Source organism: Prionailurus bengalensis, chromosome C1 (assembly GCF_016509475.1).
Source record: "Prionailurus bengalensis isolate Pbe53 chromosome C1, Fcat_Pben_1.1_paternal_pri, whole genome shotgun sequence".
Lineage (NCBI taxonomy): Eukaryota > Metazoa > Chordata > Mammalia > Carnivora > Felidae > Prionailurus > Prionailurus bengalensis.
The window spans coordinates 214,215,680-214,242,377 of NC_057345.1; the positions used below are offsets into that span (position 1 = coordinate 214,215,680).

General features: G+C 52.4%; 1 protein-coding gene and 1 long non-coding RNA gene across 2 annotated transcripts; one reads left to right on the plus strand and one right to left on the minus strand.

Moving 5' to 3' along the window:
- Positions 1-763: 763 nt before the first annotated feature.
- LOC122481888 lies at positions 764-4,010 on the minus strand. Its single transcript, XR_006296949.1, has 3 exons — positions 3,685-4,010; positions 3,267-3,377; positions 764-1,907 (listed from the first exon to the last, which is right to left on the minus strand). It is a non-coding gene; the product is annotated as an uncharacterized LOC122481888 (long non-coding RNA).
- Positions 4,011-4,049: 39 nt separating this feature from the next.
- On the plus strand, positions 4,050-15,714 carry SPATA3 (spermatogenesis associated 3). The gene is made up of 4 exons (XM_043578137.1): positions 4,050-4,502; positions 8,089-8,263; positions 10,384-10,526; positions 15,650-15,714. Exons 1-3 carry the CDS (start codon positions 4,190-4,192, stop codon positions 10,487-10,489), a joined length of 594 nt encoding a protein of 197 aa, XP_043434072.1. The 5' UTR covers positions 4,050-4,189; the 3' UTR covers positions 10,490-10,526; positions 15,650-15,714.
- Positions 15,715-26,698: the final 10,984 nt, after the last annotated feature.

A 26,698-nucleotide genomic window follows, 5' to 3' on the forward strand; every position in this document is an offset into this window, starting at 1 on the left:
CCGCCCGCCGACGGCCCCGCCGCCAAGTGCAAGCGCCCCACCCGGGAGAGGCCACGCCACCGGTGCAAGACTGCAGACCCGTGCGAGCGCGTGACGGCTCGGGCTCTGGCCGGGACCTGTGGTTCCGAGGCGGTGGAGGAGCCGGCGCCGGGATGCCGGGAGCCGGGAGCGCCGCTGCTCCTGGCGCTGTGCTGCGCGTCACGGCCGCTGCGCTCCAACCTGCGGCGGCCGCGGCTGCTCCTGCAGCAGGTGCACGCGCGGGATCGCCAGCCGCTCGCCGCGCTCGTCGGAACCGTCGTGCAGCCGCGGCCCGAAGAGGAGGAAGAGGCGCGCCGCCCCGTGGAGACCCTGCTCTGCAGCGCCTTCGCGCCGCACCGCCCCACCGTGGAGGTGCACACGGCGGTGTTCGGCCCGAGCCGCCCCGAGGGCAGCCTGGACCTCCCGCGCGTCCGCCGCCGAGCGCGGGGCTGCGTCCCCCTAGCGCAGCCGGAGACCCAGACGGACGGTGAGGGGCCCGAAAGCGGGGGTGTGGGAAACTGCAAGAACGGAGGGAGTGCTGTGCTGGTCCAGTGTGGTGGACAAGCCCCCGATGTCACCGTCCCTCTCCTCGTGGCCCTACCTGCACCACTCTGGGTGCAGATTAATTAGATTTCTCACCCCAGGTGTGCTCACGGGGCGATCTCCGGTCGAAAATGTTCGAATTTATTTAATGTGTAGAGTCACACTTGCACCCACCCACCCGACCCCTTGCCCCCTTGCCCCGTACTCCAAATCACACTTTTTTGCAAGGTACAGGTTTGGGAGTTTGTAGGACCTGGGCCCACACCTTCCTCTTCACATCCACTTATTCCTTGCTTGGTTCTGGAGGCTTCTCCTCCAAAGAAATCCCAATTTACAGTAAAAACTGCCTACTGTGAACCAGGCACTGTACTAAGGGTTTTTTGGGTCTTAGCCTCGCAATTGTGTTCCGGAAGAGGTGCTACGTCAGAGTAGCTGGCCGACTGCGCGATTCTTATTCAGCCCTTGAGAGCTTTCCTATCAAGGAATCCAGGCCTGTGGGCCCAGAGGGTCGATCTGTGGGTCTAGGGCCCTGGACAGGGGGCTCAGAAACGAGCACCAAGTGCCTTCTGTCTCTGAAGTCCCCTCCAGAGGCAGCAGCAGGGCTCAGAGCACCAGTGCTCTGGGCAGGGTGGTCCAATGTCCAGTTGCTCAAGGCTCTGCCACCCTCCCACTTGGTGACCAGAGAGCAAGCTGTCTCCTCTGAGGACGAGTTGCCCTCCTGACATGTGGGGGCCAAGGGTCAGTTGGTGTCTGAGGTCTCATCCAACTCTACGACACTAGCTTCAGGACAAATATTGACACGCTTGCTCTCATGCCCTGGACACAGCCAGAGGGCCAGGATCACTGGGTGTGGATTTTAACACCCTCGGAACTGTATCTTGACTGCCTGACCTCGCATCCCCCATAGACTCCATCTTTCTCACTTTCCTGAATAGTCCATGAGGTTGCCCCATGGCTGCCATGTCCGGGAGGAGAGCTCAGACTGTTGGGTGGTCCTCAGCCAAGGCCAGAAAGCCCCAGTCCGTCCTCGAAAAGAACCCCATGGTGAGGCAGTCTGTGAGTGCCTTGTCCCCCATCGTCCATGCCCACCCTGCTTGCAATGATTTCCTGCTTTCTTCTTCCTCCTACCGTCGCCTTCAAGCGGCTTGTGTTGAGTTTCTTCTCTGGTCTTTGGCCCTCCAGGGCATTCACTGCCTGTGAGCAGGGACCACGTGAAAAGACAGGAGAAACGTCATCCTAACTCCACGCAGTATATGAATGATCTGGGGCTTGGAAAGGGAGGGGTCACTTCCAGGTAGGGATCTCAAGAAAGGCTGTAGCAGGAGAGGAGTCCACTTGGGATGGATCTGGAAGATGGGACAGAAAGGGAGAGAGGTCTGATGGAGGGGAAGGGCTTTCATACATGCAGGGAAGCAGGCCTCCGCGCTCGCGGCTGCCAAGGGCTGGACAAGGTCAACGAGCCTGGGACACTGGTCTGTGACTGTGTTCTAGAGGAGTCAGACTCCTGCCAGGACCTTGTGCTCCAGCCAGAAGGCAGAGGGGGCCACGGAAGACCTTCTAGCAAAGTCCTGCAATGCCATTCTTCCTCGCCCCTCTGGGCCAGCCTCACTCTATAGGCACTGTCTCCCTGCTTCTTGCTTAAAGAACACACCCGTATTTTCTCCACTGCCGTAAACCTCTCACTCCTCTGTGTTTCTTCCATACTCTCCCCGGGAACAGGGACTTCTTTTCTGTGCCACTTGGCCCCTCGGTATGACGTGGCACGTTTCTTTCATCTACCAGGAAATACTACCCACATGAGTTTGCCTTATCTAATTCATTTAAACCAGTGGTTCTCAACCAGGGGCAATTTTCACACACACACGCACACACCGGAGACATTTAGCGTTGTCTGTAGACATTTTGGGTGGCCACAACTTGGGGCGGGGAGGGCAGGGGGACATGCTAGTGGCATCTCTTGGCAGAGGCCAAGGATGCTGCTAAACTTCTCCAACACACAGGAGAATTATCTGAGCCAAAATATCAGTAGAGCCGAGGTTGAGAAACCCCTGGTTGAACCAGGTAGAAACCCCAGGCAAAAGCCCACTGGTGTCTGAAAATTGAATACTGCAGAGATGAATGCCTTAGGAGTTCTTGATCTGTCTGCTTTATCTGGACGGGGTCCCTGACCCGGGTTTCCAGTCTCTGATTCTAAGTTGAATCCCCCAGAGGGATCCATTGCTATTGACTTCAGGGAATTACTCACCTGCTCCCTGAACCTCCTCATGCTAAGGGTCAACCAAGTTCGATGCAACTTTATCGATCTGAGCCATCTTCCCCTTCTAATCCCTGGTGCCTTTTTTTTTTTTTCTTCAATCTTCTCAAGACCTTTTTTAGTTCATTAACTTTAAGGCCTATATAATGATCCGATTCCCTATTGCCTTCTGAAATCATGAAAGAGCTCTGAATGAGAATTTGGCCTTGTTGATGCTTTCAACCAGCTGTGTCACCTTGGAAGGTGATTTAACTTCCCTAAACCTCAGGTTCTCTTCTTTAAGTTCTTTTCAGGCTCTAGGATCCCTAAACTACTTTCTGTCATTTCATATTTCATATTGGCTCTGGCCTTGCGTGGAGGTGCCTTCTGGCTATGTCTGCCCTTAACCTTGTCCTGGAGCAAGGGCATCACCCCCTAGGAACATGCAGTTAACAGCTGACTATTCACCCACCTGGTGATGCATCAGTAGTGGAGATAGGGTCTTCTAATCTGAACACATCCTGTGTTGCAGTCAGTGTGACATTTCAGGTTGTCTTTTAAAAATGCTTTATCCGCGTCCATCCTAAAAGGAAAATCATATTTTTACCTTCAGGAAAGATTCAGAGTCCCCTGATCGACCCGACGACTTTGGGGTTTAAGAGGTAGTCAGTTGCCAGCGTAATGAGTTCGAACAAAGCTGGTATGTTTTCGGGGGAACTTCTTTCACCATAACTAAGGGTTCTTATTACAGCTGGGGATCCCCTGCCCCTTCCCACAGGAGGGAGGGCAGGTTTGGGAAGAAAGGAGAAGCTACTTTAAGAGAACCTGAGTGTGCAGGGGGAACGGGGGGACAGCTGATCCACGGACTCCCCAGTCTTCGGTAAAGTTACCTAAAACGACCAGAGCACGTGGTGAAATCGTTTGGTTTTGGTATGTGGAAACTGGTGACAGAGCTGAGCGTCACATGAGCTTCACAGCCAGGGTGCCTCCGAGCGAAACAGAAAGCGCACAGGGACCCAGAAACACACCAGCGGGGAGGTGCCTGAAGGAGGCGCTCCGGTAGCAGAACCGTGGGGGTCCAGGTTGTCACAGGCCCTGTGGCCGGACGGAACTAGGTGCTGGAGGGCCCAGCAGGTGCCTTCTGCCCATCCCAGTAACTGGGGAGGAGGGAGGGCAGCAGGCTAGTGTGGGCAGAGGACGCTGTCCGCAGAGCCCTGCCACAGGAGCCCCCCTGGCTTTTGTGACCTCACAGGAGGGCTGTAGGTGACTGTTCTCTGCGGGGCTGAGGTCCGCAGAGCCTTCCCCCAGGGCAGGGGCAAACGGCCCCCTTCCAGGAGGGAGCCGGAAGATTAGGCAGCTCCATGTAGGTCCACATGTAGGTGAACAGAACCCACCATGAGGAAGGGCAAAAAGAAGAAGCCAGAGTCCAGACGCCGCGGCTCCACACCCCAGCACGCCAGCTCGGAGTCGTCCACACCCCAGCACGCCAGCTCGGAGTCCACACCCCAGCACGCCAGCTCGGAGTCCACCCCTCGGCCCAGCCCTGGATCCACCCCGCAGCCCAGCTCTGGATCCGTCCCCCAGCAGCCTGCACCCCAGGCTCTCCCAGCTCCAGAAAGCAAACCCTCAGCCCGGGCCCCTGCACCGGCCCTGGGCGGGTTGCCTCCGGACCCTACCACAAAAGCACCCTCTCGATCCAGGAAATCAGGTGGGCACAGGGTCCCCCAGAGGCTGGCTCATTTCGGGTCGTGGCGTTGGTTGACACGTATCCTGGACCTGTGCTTGTGGGGTGTGCGGGTTTGGGGGTTTCGCGTTTACCCAAGAGACTAGGATTCCTGGATCTCGCCATTCCCCACCATCCTGAGTCTCAATGAAGAAGGCAGCCACGCGTACATGTCGACATTTGCCTTGGCTCTGAGACGATACTAGCTCAACAGGAGTCAGGAGTGCCGTGCGGCTGCTCAAAAATAAAAAGCAAGGATGTGTTAACAGAAATATACGGTTTAGGACGAGGGAGGTGGTCATACTCCGCCCTCGTCGGACTATCCTTGTGTGCTGTAAAAGATGCTTCACAATCCAGTCCAAAAGAGATAGTGCAGGTTAATGGGGGATGAGAGGGCAGGGAAGCAAGAACCATTTGACGTATGAGGTTTGGTTGAAGGCATCGGAGGAAATCTGTCAAGTGAATGTTGGGAGCACACTTGCTCCGTGTTGCCCTCCGACGTCTGACTAAGCGCCCGGGAGTAGGGTTGCTGAATACAATACAGGACACCCAGTAAAATTTGAATTTCGGACAGACAAATGATTTTTTAGTGTGTGTCCTAACATGGCATGGGCATTCTGCAGTTTTTTTTTTTAATTTTTTTTTCAACGTTTATTTATTTTTGGGACAGAGAGAGACAGAGCATGAACGGGGGAGAGGCAGAGAGAGAGGGAGACACAGAATTGGAAGCAGGCTCCAGGCTCCGAGCCATCAGCCCAGAACCTGACGCGGGGCTCGAACTCACGGACCGCGAGATCATGACCTGGCTGAAGTCGGACGCTTAACCGACTGCGCCACCCAGGCACCCCAAGGGCATTCTGCAGTTTTATTTGCTAAATCTGGCAGCCTTTCCTGTGGAAAACACCATAGACAGGCAGATTTCTGCTCAACACGAAGAAGACATTTCCGACGATTAGTTCTGTCTGAAAATGGAATGGCTGTCTAGGAAAAGTGGTCCCCCGTCTTCTTGGGTAGCCGGGGTCCGAATGAACCTTGGATTGTGTAGAAGGAATTCGAGTGGCGTTCAGGAGACGGGCTGGTTCATACTTTTGCTAATAGTGGTAATAACTAACTAACTCTCGCCACTGGGTATCAACGATGTACCCAGCATTCGGCTCAACTGTCTATGTTAACCTTCCCGTTTGACGGTCCTATAAAGGAGCTACTGTTATCATCGTCTCCCTTTTATAGATGGGGAAACTGAGGCTCAAAGAAATCAAACCACACACTCTCAAGCAAGCAGTAGTAGCGGGGAGAGGGCAGCCTCCATCTACTCTGATTCCACTACCCTTGCTCTTCACTGTGACATTGATTGACCTTCTGGTCCCAAGAGTCCGGTGGTTTCCCCAGGAGGAAGAACACCCTTCTCTGGGATTCTGTTGAATTCACCGTGAGCCAGTGCCGGTGGCTCTATGGTCCTGAGCAGGCCACGCTCTCTGGGCTGCAGCTTATTCCTCTGCGACGGTGTGGATACAAAAAAAAAAAAAAAAAAAATGTGGGGTTTAGTCAGAGAGCCAGATCCAACATACCACTGTGACAACAATCCTATTTCCATGGCTAAGAATCAATTCATTTTTAACATGTAGAAATAGTTATAAGTGTGATATATCATGTGTATTGTGATCACCAACCACGGACATAAACATTTCTGGATTACGGCCTTCAGAACGGGTATCTGTAGAAAGCAAAATTTTCCATCCCCAAATCTTTTGATGAATGCATGTAGCTCACCCCTGGGGAAAGGATTCTGCTTATTGAGATGGCCGAGCAGGAAACAGTGATGACCTGTCAGCGGTTACAGTGGACCCCCTACACTTCTTCTGCCAGAAGAATTTTCTCCCTTTGAACCGGAGTGGGAAACAATGTTGGCGATAAGGGACAAAGGCCTTTATTTAAATAAAGGGTGCCATTTTCTAAAATCCAAATCTCTTTGTATGCAGAAAACATTGTAGTTCAGGAAAGTACAAGTCTTCCACTCAAATGGCTATAATCGAAAGATGGACAGGGGCACCCGGGGGGCTCAGTCAGTTGAGCAACCGACCCTTGATTTCAGGTCAGGTCACGATCTCATGGTCATGAGATCGAGCCCTGCGTTGGGCTCTGCACTGACAGCATGAAGCCTGCTTGGGATTCTCTCTTTCTCTCCCTCTCCCTCTCTGCCTGTCTCCCCAGCTCATGCTCTCTGTCTCTCAAATCAGTAAACTTAAAAAAAAAAAAAAAAAAAGTGAAGTTACCATGTGACCCAGCAATTCCACTCCCAGGTACATACCCAGGAGAATTAAAAACACAACATCCGTACAAAAACTTGTACGTGAATGTTCACAGCAGCTTCAGTAATAATAGTCGAGAAGTGGGGGGAAGAAACTCAATATCAACCACCTGATGAATGGATAAACAACGTGAGGGGTATCCATACAATGAAATACTATCTGACATATTGACACGTGCTCCCACACGGGTAAACCTCAAAGACATTAGGCTAAGTGAGAGAAGCTACTCCCCCAAAAGCCCACATGTGTGATTCCATTTATGAAAGGTACAGAATGGGCAAATTTCTTGCCAGGAACCGGGGGCAGTGGGGGAAGGCAGTGCCTGCTCAGTGGTTATGGGGCTTCCTTGGGGGACAGATGAAAATGTTCTGGAATTAGTAATGATGGTTGTACACCTCTGTCGATTGACCGAAACCACTGAAAACTTTAAGGGGTAAATGTCATGTACAGGAATTAAAAGCCTATTAAAAAAATTGTTTTAACAGAGAAAAAAGACCAATGTTGCCTTTAGAGTCCCTTCCTTCCCCATTCCAGAAAAAGTATCTGTCGTGGGCGGGTCTAAGCAGGAAGGGTGCTGAGTCTGCCCGGTGGACCGCTGGCCGAGGTTTGGTCGGAAGAACCTGTAGCTCGGTCAGGAAGCCAGGCCTGAAGTCACTGCACGAGGAGGGAGTTATCCGCCAGGAAGTCCCCTTGGGTAACAGCACAGCATCTCCGAGTTCCGCTGGGATCCTTGGCAGGGGACACATGGGAGACAAGTTTGGGGAGGCGTCTCAAGGACCGTAAATCAGAGCAGCAGCTGGCTTCTGGATAAGTCAGTGAACCCCGGGCAAATGGACCTTGGACCAATGTCAGATGCCCCCTCTCGCCGAGCGGATGGTCCCCTGCTGCCGTCTGTTCCCGTGAAGTCTGTCCAAGGAGCACCGAATGAGTTAGCACCCCGGAGCCGAAGCCCACTTCTTGAATCTACTTGTTGTAAGGGCACAGCCCATATATTCTCTGAGCCTCTGTTTCCCTATTTGCAAACTGAGAATGGCGATATTCCACTCGGCAGGGTTGTCCTGACAGACCAGAGGATAATGACGAGGGGAGGGAGGAAGCATTGCTCCGGTGTGAGCTGTTAACGGCATGATTTTGCAATCCCCAGGGAGCTGCGGTCCCTAAAACAACCAGCTTCCCCTGCTCTCTCTCCTGTGTCTCCCTGGCTCCCGCCGGCCTCCTGGAGGCCGGGGGTCCCTCATCTGTCTCCTTCTCTGTCCACCCAGGGTCTCTGACTCGTGCGGGGCCACGGGCCTTCTGTTCCTGTTCCGCTTGCCCCGGAAGCTCTGCTTGCTGGCGTCGTCTGGGCCTGTGTCACAGCCGCATCTTTGATGTCCTCCTTCCTCTATCCTGGCCGACCATGCCAGGAAGAGGATTTCCAAGCCTCCTCACTTTCTACAGGTTCTGGAGCGCGTGGGGGGCTGGACCCTCAGGGCACACAGTTCCTGGGGTCAGGCTCTGCCCCGGACCATAGTAGCAGCCATGGGTAACTTCTTCTTGGGAAGCCCAGGCAGAAAGGAAGCCTCTCCCGGGGTGGCCAGTTCCTGGGGTTTGGCACCCTGCCCTTTCTGACCAGACCCACACCCCCAGGGTACCCCCCCCTGCACGGAGGGGTGCCAATTTTCTTCCTTACTGAAAATGGCTTCTTTGGGAGGCACGTTTTTCTTTTCTCCATGGGCCCACTGCTTCCTCAGAGACTATGCCCTCACAGCCCTTAGTAAATCCCCTGTCACCCAGAGCTTTGTGATTAAATGCTGTGTTTGGCGATTGGCCGCCTTCTCTGGCCCATACCACAGCTGAGAGCTTCTGGTTCTTGACCCGCATCTGCACTACCCCCCAGACTTTAGTGACAGATGCTGATTGCAACTCACACGTGCCCTTGGTAATAGCAAGATCCCCACTCCTTCAGCGGTTGCCGGCTACTTCCGGCAGCTCCGCAGGAGACATGCCCCCAGGCTGGGCAGCCTCCCGTAGAGTCTTCCACGGTATCTGGCCTTCCTTTCCTCTTCCACGGAGCCATCAGGAGAAAGCCACCCCTCATGGGAAGACCCCTGTGCAGAAAACTGGACTGAACGTGTCAGTCCCCCTGCCCAGTGGTGCAGGGCTCTGTGCAAGGGGAGCCCTCATCATCTGCCCCCAGTTCTGGGCCCCAGAGTAGTTGCACCTGTATTCAGGGTCTCACCCGATGTCCACGAAGCGGCTTCCCACTTGGGGATCTCACACCCCTCACCCAGAAGCAGAGCCCGCCTCCCCCTCCCCCTCATCCTGCTCCTTCTCTTGGCTGGTGTCTCCACCACCAAATCCCCTCTCCTGTCCATCCTTGAAAAGCACCATCTCTCAGACATACGAGAAGCAAACGGATACCCAGGTGTGTTGGGAGAACATGCGTAAAGCCAAAAATACAACCTGGTAAGTCCCCGTCGAGGAATGATCTGCCCACCACTCGCCTTTACTGACTCTCCTCCCACACACTTAGTATTCCTATCCATCTGGTGCTAAGCCGAGCCACGGATTCGTATCACTTAAAAACCAACAAGCGGGAGAACCTGTCCTGGATAGAATACTAAGCCCTGTGAGGAAAACCAGAACAGGGAACTTTACCCTTAAAAACCGTACCGTCTACGTGGTAAGCTGAGACCTGGGCCTTAGAATCTCAGATGCAAGCCGGAAAGTGACGTCTGTCCTAGAGATGTTCTAAGAGCTTCAGGAAAAGAGCGCTCGCTCCTAAATCAGGGTCCAGGGAGACTTTGCAGTGTCATTGGTATCTGAGCTGAGTCAAAAAGGGTCTTGGGATCCTCTGTGGCTTAAGATGAAAAGACAGAGCATCCTAGGTGGCAGAGGGAAAGGTAAAAGACTTAGAATTAGGCAAGTGAGGGGAAGGGGCAGAGATCCAGTCTGGCCGGGGTAAGACGTGTCAGTCTTGATTCCGCTCAAGGAATCCAGGGTCCATCATCTTGACACCCCTTGGTAGAGTGGAATGTGAGACCTTGGCCTGAAACACACAGTCACGTTGAATAAGGTTCTCTACTTCAGTAGGATTGATGTCACCATGGATACTGCATTTTGTCAAAGCCTTCCTCGGGAGCGTGATCATCTGTTTTCCTCGCCCGTGTGGTGGGCGTCATATGTTGTTTCCTCGGATTCCTCACCCCCAAAATGGAGTCACGTGACACAACCCGCTTCACATGGTGGTTGTCAGGCTTGAGGAAGACGCTGGGTGTGAGATGCTTGGCACGGGGCCTGGCACACCGCGGCCTTCGCCGCCTTCGTACCCTGCTCCCTGGGTGTTCCGGGGAGCTGGCACCCCAGGCTAGCCCATCCTCAGACGCAGGGACTCTCGCGACAGGGATTTATTGGAAGGGGTGGGCGGAATTGTGTCCCCCTGAGAGGAGGCTCGGTCACGGGGAGAAGGCGTTCCTGAAATCCCGAGGCCACCCTACGATTTCTGCTTTCCCTGCCTGTAGACGGGCACTAGAGTCCCAGCTTCCCCCAACCTGTGGGCTTTCTGTTTCGCTCTACAGAGAACCTGCAAGAAAACACTCCACTCATCGTAATTCACATGCTCCAAGCTCTCGGGCCTGCCGCTGTGGCTCTGGGAGCCCTGGGGGCTGCCTGTTACATCACTGAATCCTTGTGAACAAACCCCAGGCCCGCGGCCCGGCAGGTACGTGGACCCCCTCTGTGCCCGCTCCCCCTTGCAGAGCTGGTCCTCAAGCCACCGAGCCACCGTCCCTGCAGGACCGGGCCGAGGGAGTGTCTCTCCTTCTCTGAATAAAGGGGGAATTTATGGGTGGGCCAAGCCCCCAGCCTCTCGGGGAAAGCTTAAGAACCGAGGGACTCTTCCTGGATTCAAGGTCACCTGGCTTTGTCAAGCAGCCCCGACGCTCTTGGACAATGCCAGACCCATACTGGGATTGTCAAACCAAGGTTTCCCCAACCCCCACCGGCCTGGGATACCGGACGGGAGAAAATGGGAGACGTGGAGCGGAGGTTCCTAGCCAGGCTCCTAGGGGCAGAGCCTGAGACAGGGATTTGGGTGCACAGGATTTGTGGAGGAAAAAGGGAGTGAGGGAGGTAAGAGGACAGAGGACGGAGTAGAGCGAGGAGGAGGTCAGCGGGGAGTCCAGCTTCAGCTCGACCCCAGGGGAGCTTTGGCGCGTGAATTACACCACAGAGCTGGTGGGGATCTGGGTGGGCACCAGGAGCACCCACAGTTGTCCCCAGTGCCAAGTCCCCATTGCAGTGAACGCCTGCTAATGCTGGTCGGGTGGTAATGGCAGCTTTTCCACCCACCCCCAGACCTCCACCGGCCCCAAAATGGACAGGGAGCGGCCACAGCAGGGCACGAGGTGGGAACAGATGCTCAAAGTATCTCAAAAGCCTGACCCAGACAGTAAACTCACCACCTGCTCAGGGGCTCTGCTGCCTGATCGAGGGACTATTGTGGACGCACCTTAAGTTTCATGAAATTCCAGAGCCACCAAGAGGCTCTATTTCCCCATCTAGAAACAGGGAAGACCGTGGGGCCTTCTTCTCAAGATTATTGGAATATAAGATAAGGTGGCCAGGTGGCGGGTCTTGTTACTTCTACCAACCATGGGGGTGGTTGGAAACATGCAGGCTTTGGAGTAGGTCCCAGGCCTGACTCTGCTCCCTGGTGGCTGGGTCTTAGGGGACGCATCACTTAACTTCTGTGAGAGCCACGCCATGGCTAACGTAGGGGGCCTAGTGACGACCTCCAAGGGCGATGGTTTTGAGGATGCCCTGAGGGGATGTTCAGACATGCCAGGCGGGTCACGGGGGATGGGTAGATGGTGACCGGCAGTCCGAAGCATGCCCTTGAGCCATTTTGTTCTAGAGGCTCCTTACAACAGGGCCCACGGGTGTCAGCTTGGGTTCTGTCCCTCGAGGCGCGCAAGTTTAACGTCAGATCCCGATCCACACCCAGGATCTTTGGAGCCTGGGACAAGTTCCTTAACTCCTGACACCTCATTTTTCTTTTTGTTAAATGGAGGTAATGATAGTATCCCTCTTGCTGGGTTGACACCTGTAATATCACTTCCTCTTTTTTTTTAATTAGCTTCCTTTTTAACTTCCACGCATTTATTTTCAAGGGAAATTTAGTTCTGGCCGTAAATGGAAAATCCTATCCCTTTCCATAAAAAGACTACACAGTAAATATACATCCAAAATGTCATGGAATTCTAGCCGATAAGGATACCTGAGAAAGCCTCCGCTTTCAAGGCAGTGCCCTGTGTGCTCCAAGGACAGGCAGGTGTCGGATGTTAAGACAGGCAGCGCCACACTGAGACGCTGTCTTCCACTTTAACCGGAGCTGAGAGACCCCGGGAATGGCAGGGACCCCAGTTACTTAATGTGAAGCATCATATATACTGCAGTTCACACAGTGCTGAGCCCTGCGCGGAGGGTGCAGGGAGGGGAGGAAGGAGATGGTTGATGGCAAGGAAGGGAAGAGAAGGTGGCCGGGAGGGGGAAATGGAGAGGAGGGGAGAGGAATGGAAACCCGTCCCGGGTCTGGAGGAGGTCACCCTCCCAGGGCCTGAGAGTGAATCAGTGGCAGAGTCAACAAGACCCCAGAGACTGAAGCCCCGAGTGTGTTGGGGGTGGGGGTTCAAGTGGCTGGTGGGCCCTATGTCGCGGATGTCACTTAGAAACGCACGCAGTGCACGAACTTCACCCAGCTTTCTTCTGCTCCGAGGGGTAACTCCTTATGTCCTCTCAGGGTGGGCCCGGTGCCTGGATGCAGGGCTAGGGTGCAGCTTTCTCGGGGCCAGGTGAAACCAGCCCAGAGACAGGTCTCCAACCTGACCGGCTGGTCCGGCCAGCGACCAGGGACCAGGGACATGCTAGTCCTCTCTCTGCACAGAGCTGTCCCTCGACCACTCCGGTTTCCCCTGAGGGAGAGGGAGGCTGTGCCACCCACCCTGAGTGGCCTGAGACAGGGTCCTTCCCAGACCCCACAGCCCTGATGAGGTGGCCTTTCTCCACGTAACCCACTGCTTTTGTCAAATTACTGTTCCAGCACTGGGATGGCACTGGGGTACTTGGAATGCGTTTTAACCGACCTCAGCAGGCCTAGCCTCTTCCAGACCTGCTTCTGTCCGAGCCTGTGCTACAGGGTCATATCCCATCATTGAGTAGACACTGTGAGTCTGAGGGTCTGATTATGGCACCACCAGCAGGGGGCAGGAGAGGCCTTTCTAGAAGCCTAGAGGTTGCAGTGACAGTTCCTGGACACTAGTCAAGCATAGTGTCTCCCACTCTGACTTCCCACTGTCCCCCACAAGAACCCCTGCGAACTCTGTCAACAGGCAAGTGGGGAAGCACGGCTGTGACATGTCAGTACTGACCATGTGCCCAGCACCACACCGGGTACGGTGAGACTTGATGACACCAAGGTCCACCAACAGCCGACGGCTAGGCTTGGGACTTTGAGGTCTGGTAAAGTCAGTGCATCTAGGCTGGCCAAGGCCCCCAAGAGAGGGGAACGGGATAATAATTCACAGGGAGACACAAATGCTTGCCTGACATCCAAGCTAGAAGGCAGAGTGCAGATGGGGGGAAAGAGTGTTCATTAATTAAATAATGCATTCATTCATTAAATATTCCTGGGGTATGTACCCTGTGCGATAGGAGTAAACCAAGACGGACAAAAGCCCTCCCCTGGTGGAGCCTGCATTCTTCTAGAGGGCACAGACAGACAATTGACAAGTCAACGAATAAGCAAGATCTCTTGATTGTGTGGCAAATGTTATGAAGGAAATAGAGACATAAAGTTGATCTGATAAAGAACAGAGAAGGTCAGAATGATCGGGGGGGGGGGGTGCTCCTGGGAACAGGCTGGTCTGTAAAGGCTTCTCTGAACTGAGGCACACATGGCAGAAAGAGCCAGACTATGCAAATATGTCTGTGTTCTTGCAGACAGAATAGCAAATTCAATAGCCCTGAGGCAGGAAGGAGCCTCACACGTTTTGGGGGCCAGGCAAGAGGCCAGTATGACTGAAGCCGAGACCGCCACTGGAGGGACCAAGGTCAGGCAGGGCCTCGAAGATTTCTGTTGTGTTCCAGATGGGTTGGAAGCCCCAGCAGCAGGGCAAGAGCAAATTCTTATATAGCACTTCCTGTGTGCAGGCACTGTTCCGGGTGCTTTACATATATTCATTCATTCATTCTCCCCTCAGAGGGAAGTCTCTCAAGCTGCTGATTTAGATTTCAAAATAATTGCAGGTCCTGTCAAGTAGAGAATGGAAAAGGGGGAGGAGGACGAGATGGGAATTGTTTGCACTGCTCTAGGCAGGCAAAGATGGCACTTGGAACAGGGTGATGGCTCTTACGGATATAGAACCAGCAAGTCTTGCTGATAGATTGAATGAAGCGATGAGGGAAAGGAAGCCTCAAGGAGGAGTCCTTGAGGTGCCATTGCCAGAGGCACAAGGCACAGGAGGGGGCAGTAATCAAGAGTTCTGTTCGTTGTTACCGTTAAGATGTTGGACAACCAAAAGGACATGTCACATAGGCAGATGGATATATGGAAGTCAGCGGAAAAGCCCGGTCTTAGCTCTAAGCATAGGAGTGATTAGAAATAGCTGAGATATACAGCCACAGGCAGTGGCTAAGATGACTTGGGGAGAAGGCATAAATAGAGTAGAGAGCCAGGAACTGAGGCCAGGAAGAGGTCGTTTAGAAGTCTGCTAGTGAACAAAGGTGCCTATGGAGAAGACACCTACTGTGGGTCTGCTCTGGGTCTAGGCAAGTATGCAGGGTCCCTGTAAGTTCTCAGAGATAAGCAGAACGGATAGGTTCAGGTCAACAAGTGGTGTCCACAGGTAGGGAAAGGCAGCAAGGAGACAAGAATCTCAGTGGAAGGGGCTGAGCAGGGCTGGGACCTCTGATCATAAGGACCCTGCCGCTACCTTTCTGTTTGTCCACGGAGTGTGGACAGACAGACATGTGCTTCCCTTTCCTAAGGGGAAAGCACCCACTACAATAGGCAGGAATGTTTTTAGAAGGTGATATGGGAGCCAACTGCAGAATGAACGCCCAATGCGGATCTGTTGGCTTGGACAAGTGCTTTAGCCACTGAAAGCGACCCTGAGGTTATATGAAAGTCGGTGTGTGTGTGTGTGTGTGTGTGTGTGTGCATGGGGGGTACACTGAGTCATCCTGGGTTCCATAGGCTCAGCAATTAGCCACTGCAGAAGGGAAATAGAGAGTTTGGTGTCCTTCTTAGTCCATAGACTATAGAACCATCTAATGACAGTGACAAAGCCTCCTCTCCGGGAAAAGGTGTTTCCAGAATCCTCCTTCTTAAAGCATGGGAAGCCCCTCTCTTAGCATCCCTCCAAGAATGATGAGACACTACAAGCAAAGGGCTATTTCCCCTCTCCTTTTGGGCACTGAACATAGTAAAATTCATTGCCACAATCCAGCTTGGGGGCCGTGAGGCTCTATCGTAGCTGCTGGGAGCCCTGGGAGAAGGGACAGGAAAAGAAGGCGCCAATGTTGACTGAGCCAAGTACCTGCCAAGAACTTTGCATAAGTGCGTTATAGCCTAAAGGGAACACCAGGCTCTAAGTGGCTGTGTTTAGATGAAACTAGCTGACAAGACAATGACAGAAATTTGAATCCTAAATCATTTATTTTTCCACAAGAGGATCTTAGCTGCTGAACCTTCACCCATGGGGTGGTAAAACTGGGAAGCCACCAAAATTCCAAGGTCATGGAATATTGTCTAAGCTAATGGCTCTATCCTCATTTTTCTTACAGATCCAGTTTCCATCGAGGATCTCTCTTGTCACCAAAATAGAACAAAAAAAAAAAAAATTCTGTTTCATGAGTGTGTTTTACCCAGAGACACAAAGTTCGACTTGGCAAGTGCGTTGGGCGATGGGTTTGGGATGACTTTGAGAGCCCCAGGCAATGAGGGTGGGATCCTGCAGTTTCCTGTTGGGGCCACAGACCCGCTGGTGGGGGGTGGGGGGAGGGCAACTTTCTCTGCACATTCAGAGCAAACTGTTTCTGATTTTCCCAAGCTAAAAACAAGAATTCTAGAACTTAATTCAATACCTAACACAGTCAACTGCACTTCCGTCCAGTGGTAATCCCGGTTAGTGGGAACAGGAGGAATGTGCTGGCCCCCTTCCAGGCCTGCGCCTTGGGGAACAGGGGCCCTGTGCCCGGGGACACTCTGTCTCTGGGAGATGGCTTCATTTAGCTTCACCTGTGATGGGGGACGCGCGGGGTCAGGGCCAGTCACCACTTGCAGTCTTGTGCTCTCTCGGAGGACTTAGCCACACCCGCCAGAGGCTGGTGGGGCTTGAGCAGCTGAGGCAGAGGTCTCAGTTCAAAGTGGGAGTACAGGAGAGGGGTGTGAAACAGGGAAGAGATGACAGTCCATTCAAGTGCGGTGGCCCCTGAGGACAACTGAGGCCTACCCAGTTCTTCTGGGGCAACGATGGGAAACAGACCATATACCTCAGAGTAATCCCACCGGAGGCAGGAAAGCTGGATGTTTAGACACCCGTCCCATTTGTCCTCAGTTAAAGGCTGCTGGAAAGGAGATGGTTCTTTCTCCCAGGACTTTCCTCCGCTCCAGAGATGAAGCTCTCAGGCAAAGAAGGCAGATGGCTGCACTTGGGAGTCCAGAATGCACTGAAGCCCTCAGTAATGACCAGGGGATGTGAGGGGGCAGGGAGCCAGCCTACCTGTAACAGGGAAGGCGGGACTGGGCCAGGTGGGCCGGGCCAGTCCCGAGGAACCCCGCAGCCCACTCCATCACCTCCCCATCCCGGGATTTCCTTTCCTAAACAGGCACTGACTGATAGACTGGGAGAGGGTCCCTACCCCTGGACTGAGAGTCACCTCTTCTGGGAAGCAGCCCCCCCGAGAAGAATGCAGACTTCCAGGCTGGGGCAGGGTCACGCTACAGTCCTGTCCTGAGGGTCAGCATGAAGGGGGCATAGACCTGGTGCCGAGGACTGGGACCCCTGGTCAGCCTGGCTCCTCTGACTGAAGACACTCAGCTCCTTTTCCCGGCATATTAATCAGTCCCTTTTCGTTGTCCCCGTCAGACAACCTCACCCAACCTGACCTGAACAAGACGGGGATGTATTGGCTCCCGTCAAGAGGGAAATTCCAGCGCAGATGTGGCTGGTTCCCCCAAACCTGTTTCTGCTTTTGCAGGGTCACCTATCTTCAGGCAGGGGGCCTGATGGCTGCAGCAGCAAAACCCCCCAGCCTCCGAAGGTCAAGTCTGGCAGGGAAGGTGGTCTGTTTCCCAGCAGCAAAAGGGCTCTGATCAGCCTCTGATCAGGTCCTGTGTCCCTCCTGGAACCCACGCTCTGCCCAGGGGAAGGCAATGCTCTGACTGGCCAGGCTACAACCACCTGTGGAACTGAGGGTCAACCCCACGGAAAGTCTGAGGACTGACGGCAGGGAAGAGGCCAAATGATAATTTTCGTAACCTGTTACCCAAAGAAGTGGGAACCCATGCCAGGCAGCTAAAAACCACAGCTTTCCACTCCAGATGGTTTTGGGCCTGTGACCAGAGCTCTAGTGCTGCCCTCCACTGCTGCCCCCTTCCCCTCCACCCCCACCATTTCACCAGGATGAATGCCTGAGTCGCTAGGAGTCAAGAATTCACAGTTGCCTTGAGCCACAGACCCATGGCATTTGGATTCCTCAGGGCAGTGGTGACCTGGGCAGTCCCACCCTCCCACCTGCGGGAAATGTGACTGGCTGTCACCATGACTGGGGGATACTATGGGCTGTTAGTGATGAAGGCTGAGAATGCAAAGCACAGGACAGTCCCACACAACAAAGAGTTATCCCACCCAAAATGCCAATCGCATTCTCTTTGGCAATCACTGCCACCGGGGCTCACCCGTGGATACTCTGGTAGTACACTGCCCTTGCATTGGGTCTCACGGTACTGGTCATGGACCATAGGCATCACTCTCGAAGAGCGGAAACCATGCATGATAAACGGTCACATGCCAAGCATCCCCCAAGTAATGGGGGGATGTTGGTATGTTCTGTTCTGTTGGTATTTCCTGTAGGACATACCCTCTTCCCTCTATTTGTTAGGTCCTGGAGGCAGACACCAGCTGTTTTTCCTCTCTCGAATCCTTCCTGGCACATAATAGAATCTCATGAATGAATAAGCCTGCCCCCACTGGGACCATTTTTTGATAAGCTGAGATTTGGGTTAGGCCATTGCATTCAGAGTGGCTTACAGTGATCGTTGGATTGAACTATTTTAATTACCACCAATTTCGAGCAACAGCCCCAACAGGTGCTTTGGAGAGGGAAGAGGAGAGCTAGAAAGAAGCGTGGCCAAGTATACTTCTGACCACAGTGCGAGAACTAAGGCTACCGTGGCTGTGAGTTTGGGGACAGCCTGGCTGAGGCTGGGCCTGTGGGTCTAGCATCTTCACCAGGCTAGATTCAGACCTTGACTCTGACTGTGGTCTCTAGACCACAGACTGGCTATTCCTGAGAAAGTCGGGCCTTATCCCGCTGCAGCAGTCCTTCTGAGGGCAGAAGAGGTACACCGGAAGAGGCTACAAGAGGTGAAGAGCCAAGTCCAGGCTGCCCGAGCCCCCTGCAGCTGCCCATCTGGCCCACCCAGCTAACTGGCGCCAGGTACTAGGACCAACTGAAAGGTCCCGAGCTTTTCAGATGCTACTCTGGTCCTCCTCCTTCCCACCCTACCCTCCAGAGGACAACCACTCTCCCACTGGCCACGAAACCTGGTGGGCTACAGGTAGATTGAGTAAGCAGGATGCAGGGAACTAAAATGACAAGTCCAGTCGTAAAACTGAGGTGGAACACCCAAGGGCAGCCCCTTCCATCTCCTCTGAGGTCCCAGGCTCAATGCCATGTTTGGCAGGGCAGTAAATCAGGCCTGTGGCTGCTGGTAGCCCATAGAGGTAAGACAGCTTTTCACGCTGCTGCTGCAAGTTCTGGCTTCACTGGAAGATTCTAGAAGACCGTTTCTCCCCAGCCAGCGCTCCTCGGTATAGGCAGCGACAGCATACACATTAATAACATGCAGATACTATACTCTCACGACACCTCACACAGCCAGTCATGGAGACTCGGAGCAGGAATTTGAGTTGACAAAGTGGCCTTGTGAACGATTCATGATACGTTCCTGGCCAAAGTCAGGGAACTGAGCCATGAGCTGGCAAAAGGACTGGGGCTAAGAAGTCTTAAGGTACCTCCTTACTGGGAGTGTTGCATTGTTAGCTGCCAAGGAGGGAAGTATCCAAGGAAGAAGGCCAGTTGGTCTTAGCTGCAGGGCTGAAGCAAGGGATCCAGGCTCAAACTCCTCCAGGAGGTTGAGAGCTAAGGAGTTCTGTTCGAGTCCGGGGCGACTGATCCCACTTACGAAGAACATAAAATAGGGGCACCAGGGAGGATCAGTAGTTGAGCATCTGACTTTGGCTCAGGTCATCATCTCACAGTTCGCGGGTTCGAGCCCCACATCAGGCTCTGCGCTGACAGCTCAGAGCCTGGAGCCTGCTTCGGATTCTGTGTCTCCCTCTCTCTCTCTCTCTCTCTGCCCCTCCCCCACTTGTGTGCACTCTCTCTTTCTCTCTCTCTCTCTCTCTCTCTCTCTCAAAAATAAATAAACATTTAATAAAGGAGTACATAAAATGGATGAATTGGACAATCGGCTTGTCTTGCATTAGACTCAGGATGAAAGGTCTGGGTGGGCCAGCTCCATGAAGATGTTGAACCCCTGGGATTGTGTTCTCTTTTTTACCTTTCTCTTCCTCCCTCTTCCACTTTTTCTGCCTTTCTCTTGCCTGCCCACCTCCAGTGGTCAAGGGTGAGCTGCTTGTACCTTGTTCTGGGAAATCCGAGGATACCCGGGACGCCTGTGTGGATTGAAGTCGGCTGCAGAATGCCACTGGGATTTAGATTTACCCTCTGGTGCTCTATTCTGCAGATGTGGTAGGAGGTGTTTTGATGAGCTGATAAGGGATCTTGAAGGAGGTAGTGCCTGTGGAAGAATCCCACAGCTACTGTAGCTCAAAGAGCCCAGCAGGCCCCCCGGGCGAGCCCCTGGAGCTGGGCAGAGCTGGCCAGGAGAAGTGGGTTGGAGGAACTTTTGGGGTCTACGTTGCACTTTGGGGGGATTTGTGTTTCGCGCATATGGTGGGGGGGGTGTTGCTTTCTCTGTGGGAAGAAGCGAAAGGAAAGTCTTCTTGTTCTAGTGGGCTTAGGAACCGATTTGCCCACTTTCTTCCTCTTACTTAGCAAAACCACATCCTGGTTCAAAAACCAGTTCTCCATCTCTGGTGCACGTCCAGAGGGACTTGGTCAAATACAACCATGCCTCCTGGAATTACTCTAAATTTATGACCTCGAATTCCAAGTAGGCGTCAGTGCTGGCGGGGATTGAATCACCTCACATCTCCCTGATACTCTTCTGTCTTCAAACTTTACCCCCAAGTCTCCCCATCTACCAGCCCCTCTCTAGTCAATATTCATGTCCCCTTCACCCAAGACAACCACCCACCGATTGATTTCTACACCCACCGACAGACAGACACATAGTTTTGCCTGTTCTGGAAACTCATATAAGTGGAATCAACCAACACACACACTTGTATCGGGCTTCTTTTGCTCAATGTTTTGAACCTGATTCATAGTCTTGTATATATCAATAATCTATTCCTTTCTCTTTCTGGGTATTTCCATGTGTCACCATGCCACAATGTGTTCATCTCCTTGCGCATTAATGGGGATTCAGATGGTTTCCAGTTTGGAGATTTAAAAAAAAAATTTTTTTTTTAGTGTTCATTTATTTTTGATAGAGAGAGAGAGAGAAAGAGAGAGAGAGAGAGAGATTGAGAGAGAGAGAGAGCATGAGCGGGGGAAGGGCAGAGAGAGGGAGACACAGAATCCGAAACAGGCTCCAGGCTCTGAGCTGTCAGCACAAAGCCCGACGCGGGGCTCAAACTCACAAACTGCGAGATCATGACCTGAGCTAAAGTCGGACGCTCAACCGACTGAGTCACCCAGGCGCCCCTCCAGTTTGGGGATTTTAAAATAAAGTTGCTATGAATATGTTTGTGTGATTCTTTTGGTGGGCTACAGTTTCCCTTTCTCTTTGGTGTATAGCTGGGAATGAAATTCCTGGGTCCAAAGGTAGGCCCATGGTTAACCTGAAAAGAAACTGCCACACTCCCAAAGTGGCTGTGCCATCTGACCCTCCTGTACCAGAGTATACCACACAATCTGACCATTTAAGGAAGTAAATTAGAGCACGTTATCCCTCTGCAAAACACCCTCTAATGACCTAAGGACAGGATATTTAATTACAGTAAGGAATTATTGTAAATTTGTAGGTGTGAAAATGACTTTATGTTCAGCTTAAAAGACGTCCTCCTCAGAGATACATATAGAAATACTTAGGGATGAAATGATGTGGGACACGGGAAATGGAGATACGGATGAAACAAGGTGGCCGTGAGCTGATCGCTGTGGAACCCGTGTGATTGGTTCACGCTGAGTTCATCATCATCTTCACTCTACTTTTGTGTTGCAAGAGGGCCAGAGCCAGACAGAAGTTAAAGCAGTGAGGGCACGTTTTATTCTGGAAACATCGCAATAGGGGAAGAGGGACCTCGGTGTAGAACTGAGCTCCGTTCTGAACATAGGGACAAGGGGGGGGATTTATAGTCAAGGAGCAGGGTGGGGTCGATGGATAGAAAATTACTAAGAGGAAACATAGGGTAAGGGGCAATTCTGGCTTAACCAACTCGACAGGATTCTTGCTGTAGGCAAGCCAGGGTAAAAGATATTGAGAGGGATAGGTGAGGATTTTGATCAGATATCAAGGATAGTTAGATACCAAGGATTCTGTAAACTGACCCAGCAGGATTCCCACTAACACCAGATGAAGCAGGCCAAGGTCTGGGCCAGATAAGCCTGGCTACAATTAGGTCAAGAAGAGACACTTCGGGGCGCCCGGCTGGCTGCCTGACTCTTGATTTCGGCTCAGGTCATGATCTCATGATTCGTGGCTTCGAGCCCCATGTTGGGTTCTGTGCTGACAGTACACAGCCTACTTCAGATTCTCTGTCTCCGCCCCCCCCCCCCGCCCCTCCCCTGCTCATGCCCGCTTTCCCTCTCACTCTCAAAAATAAACATTTTTATAAAAATGTATTCTTTAAATTTTAAGTGTTTTAAAAATCCTCCAGTTGAGGTCTTTCCAAGGCCCCTCCCTCTCTGACCGAATGTCCTGTTATGCCCCACCTACGGCGTTCCAGCTAGGGAGACCTCCCTGCTGTGTCTCCCCAGAGCCGGGCACCCTCCTGCACTAGGCCTTTGTGCTGGCTGGTTTCTGTGCCTGGCACGCTCTTCTCCATAGCGCATGGCTATCTGAGCCGAAGGAATTTGAAAAACAGCAGGTGCAGGAAGGACTCTGTGACCTTCCCCTCAAGTAGGTCATAGACCCTCAGGTGAGAGATGGCTTTTCTATACCTACAAGAAAAAAAATAATAAGCCTTATCTCTAAGACAGCTGTCCTATCGCATTTTCCTACAACTTTTCATTCTTCATCAACCTGGCATTGAAAGGCTCAGGTATAACCACTTCTTCAGGTCTCCATTTCCTTATAAAATCTTCTACATCACATAAAACTTGAATAAGTCTGCATGCTTTTCTCTTATTAATCTGGTTTTGTTGTTGTTGTTGTTGTTGTTGTTACAGAAGCCCCAGCCAAGAACTTGGACGGGTAGAGGGAAAGATGTTTTTCTTTCTCTGCATTTGCCTTCGAGTCTCTGCTCAAATGTCATGTTCTCAACGAGGTCCACCCTGACCAGCTGCTTAGAACTGCAAACCCCCACTTATTCTATTCCCATGACCCTCAGTCCTCTATAAAACACTGTAAAATTCACTTATTGCTTATGGTGTTGTTATTGCCTGTGTCCTGCCTCTAGCCTGGAAGATGTACCGGCCAAGGATCTCTTTATTGTTCACGAGTATACTGCCAGTTCCTGGCAATGCCAGTGGCTGGCATACAGAAAGAGTCAATATTTTGTATGGATTGAAAGAAAGGGAGAGAGTGAAGCAGAGAGGGAGAGAAAAAAAGAAGGAATGCGGAGAGAAGAAGAAAGTGTAGTATATAGGGTAACATTTTTCGAGGGGAAGGAAGCCACATATGGAGGCACTTTTGTTCGATTAGTGTCTTGTCCATTTTATTACCCTGTTTGGTTAATATCAGAAATAAAAGCAGGGGCTTTTCTTGGTCTAGTGTATAGGCTGGTCTTAGAATGAGCTCACCTGAGGGGCCCCTGGCTGGCTCAGTCAGAAGAGCACACAACTCTAGATCTCCGGGTCATGAGTTCGAGCCCCACTTTGGGTGTAGAGATTGCTTTAAAAGGTAAATTAAACACTTAAAAAAAAAAAGGGGCACCTGAGTGGCTCAGTCGGCTGAGCATCCGACTTCAGCTCAGGTCATGATCTTACGGTTTGTGAGTTTGAGCCCCGAATCGGGCTCACTTCCCCTTCTCTCTCTCTCTCTCTCTCTCTCTCTCTCTCTCTCTCTCTCTCTCAAAAATAAATAAAAAACTTTGAAAAATAATTTTCAAAAAAGAATAAGCTCTCCTGAAGTGATGTCCCATGCACGTCAAGTGACTTCAAAGGGCTTCAAAGTTACACATCTGGACCCCTCAGCTCTTTGGAGCCAAGTACAGTCACAGGCCCCACGCTAAGAATTGGGTCAACACCCTCACGGTGCCACGGGGCTCCTCTGGCACGCTGCTAGTCTGTGTCCGTCCAAGAGGACCCACACACCCAACAGACTGACCACAGGCCACAGGGGAGGGACTCCTGTGGGGAGGGGTAGGAGTGGGAACGTTGGTTGGAAGTTGGTGAACGCCCCTTCCTTGTCACTGTGACCTCTAGGGGGAGCTTCCCGGAGTGAGCTGAGAACCCAGAACTGGGGGACTCCCAAGCTGGGGGCAGGAAGCCTATGGCCGACTTTTGGTGGGTGGGGCTTTAAAGTGACCTTCCTTCTCAAGGCTTTTTTTCTCAGCCCCGGAGAGTGAAGACAAACCACTTTCTCAGCTTCTTCAGAGAACGAAGATGAACAAGGGGTGGGGCCAAAGGGAGCGTTAGCAAACCACACAGGGAGGTCTTCTGACTGCCCAAGCAGCCACTGGTCCCAGCTGAAGGGAGAAGGGCTGGAAAAGGAGCCCATGTGAGTGTGGGACCGAATTCTACGTCAGCGCCCAAACAGCCGGGCTCTGCCCCAACACTCCCCCTCCCCCACTCAGGACTACCCTCCCCCTCCCCACCAGGCCACATCCTTGAGGCAAGAGAAGGCTGCAGAGCAAGGAACAGTGGCCCTTGGAATTGGGAATCAGGTCGCGAGTTTACCTCATGCAAACCAGCTCCCTGGAAACCTGCAGGGAAGAGATGACTCAACACAGACATCCCAGAATCCTCCCTGGCTCTTGGCAAAGAGCCTTCCCCCCGCCCCCTCAGCCGCAGCTGCTGGGGTGGGGGGTGAGGGGAATGCAATGTGCCTCCTTTCTCTTATCCCTCCTGTACTGTTCACATGGAGCAGCAAACACAGAAAGCCCTTATTCACAGGCTCCATCGCTTGGCCCTCTATTGAAAGCTTTCTGGAAATGCAAATTCCTCAGAAGCAGATTCTTTTCAAACACTTTAAAGTTGCGTATTCCCCCTGAGAGCGGTTAAGCTGACCAAGACTGCCCTGGGCTGGAGGCTCCTTAAAAATAATATTTACATTGAAAGGAGAAATGTCTGAAACAACCAGAAAGCAGAACTCCCTGCTGAAGTCAGGCTTGACGACAAAAGGCCAGGGGGGCCCAGTTTCTCTGGGCCTCACCTCCCTGGGGGCATGCAGGTGGAAAGCCCCCTGCTTTTGCTTTCTGGGCCCCTCCCCCACTTGGCCTTGCCTCCTTCATTCAGTACAGTCTTGCACCGATACCCACGTTAGTCAGTCCCGGGTGACTGGGACCCAACAACAAGACAGAACTGTTGCCCACCCGAAGCTCGAATCCAGGGAGCTAGACAAGCCTCCAGAGGAGCAAACTTTCCCCTCTCCTGGGGCCCTGAGGCCTCCTGCTCCTTTCAGCCCGTAGAACCCTGAGATTGTGTGTGGTCTCAGCCCCTTCTCAGAGGGACAGATCCCCACAGGGATGGCTGTTGGGTCAGTAAGACTGGGTATTTTAAGTCTTGTCTTTGTATCTGTACATGAGGCCCCTCCTCCAGTGCCTCAGGCGTCACCTCCTGCCAGGTCCCCTGGGAGCCTCTCCTCCTGCAGCAGCTCTCCCTGGAGGAGGGGTGCCCTCTCCTCCCTCAGGCCTCAGGCGGGAAAACAGGATTCCTCTCTCCTCTCGCGACCTCTTCTACCCGCCCCCCCCCAAACCAAGAGACCACTTGATTAAAATAGACATTTCCCCCCCTGATTATACAGGATTTCGTACCAGAGATTTGATACCTGTTCTTTTCATTTCTCATGGAAATCTTTCCAATCGCTCAGTTTTAGCAGCTGCAGGATGTCCCATCAGACGACTGCTCCAGAATTGCTCAAATGAGACCCCAAAGGGTGGCCGGTTACGCCGCCGTCCCACAAGACGCCACTTTGGCCTAAGGGTTGAGCTAAAAGCACTTTAAAAACAGCAGATCTAGGGGCGCCTGGATGGCGCAGTCGGTTAAGCGTCCGACTTCAGCCAGGTCACGATCTCGCGGTCCGTGAGTTCGAGCCCCGCGTCGGGCTCTGGGCTGATGGCTCAGAGCCCGGAGCCTGTTTCCGATTCTGTGTCTCCCTCTCTCTCTGCCCCTCCCCCGTTCATGCTCTGTCTCTCTCTGTCCCAAAAATAAATAAACGTTGAAAAAAAAATAAAAAAAACAAAACAAAAAAAGAAAAAACAGAAAGACAATGTGCTCTGCTTTGTTCCTAATTCCCTGGTGCTTTGTTTAAAAAAAAAAAAAACCGCAGATCTAGAAAGGGCATTCTAATCTCCCCCTTTCTTTCTGAAAGCCGGAGATTAACAAGTCCCATGAGAAAGATGCCCTCCCTGTACCAGGAGGGAAGCAACACTCTGATCAAGGACAAGCAGTTGAGAGCTGGGGAATTCTACACAAACAGGCCTCTTCAAGATACTCATTTTCCTTTAGCCTCCCCACGTAGCCTAGTAATTTTTCCACGGTTGTCTCGCCTTGTTCAACCTAACGGAGGAGTAAGTCGTTTTCACCGTTTCTTTGGGTCTTCATTCCCTTACGAGTTCCCAGGTCACATAAAATTTATATAAATGTGTGTGCCTTTCTCCTGCTGACGGGCCTTAGGTGTTTAATTCTCAGTCTCAACCAAAGAAAAAAAAAAAAAAAAACCCTTAGAGGGTAGAAAGAAATTGTTGCATTGCCTAGAGCCATCCAGCAGGAGTGCCCACAAGCAGGTGCCCTTCCCAGCATTCCAAGCGAGAGTCCTTTGATTCACTCTAATTGAACGGCGTTGGGTCACATGACCACCGATGATTGGTACCAAAGGCATGTGTTGATTGACTTAGGCCACCCCGGGCCCAGCCGCAGGTTGGGCTGAGGTTAGCTTCCCCTGAGTAGGCTGCCTGAGGAAAGGCAGAATATCTGAATGAAAATTAGGTGATTTTAGTTCAGGAAGCATATAATGCTGGGAAGACGATGAACACAGGTGGGTTCTCACTATGAGTTTTTCCTCTTGTGGCAGTTCACCTGCTGATGGATAAAGAAGTTTCTCCAATCATTCACTTTTAGAAACAGTGCTACAATGAACATCCCTAAAGATACGTA

Bases quoted from the DNA above. Each gene is read 5' to 3' on its own strand.
- SPATA3 (XM_043578137.1), top strand. From the start codon at position 4,190: ATGAGGAAGGGCAAAAAGAAGAAGCCAGAGTCCAGACGCCGCGGCTCC. The intron at 4,503-8,088 runs GTGGGCACAGGG...CTGTCCACCCAG, and splicing joins CTCTCGATCCAGGAAATCAG to GGTCTCTGACTCGTGCGGGG. The intron at 8,264-10,383 runs GTTCTGGAGCGC...TTCGCTCTACAG, and splicing joins AGCCTCCTCACTTTCTACAG to AGAACCTGCAAGAAAACACT.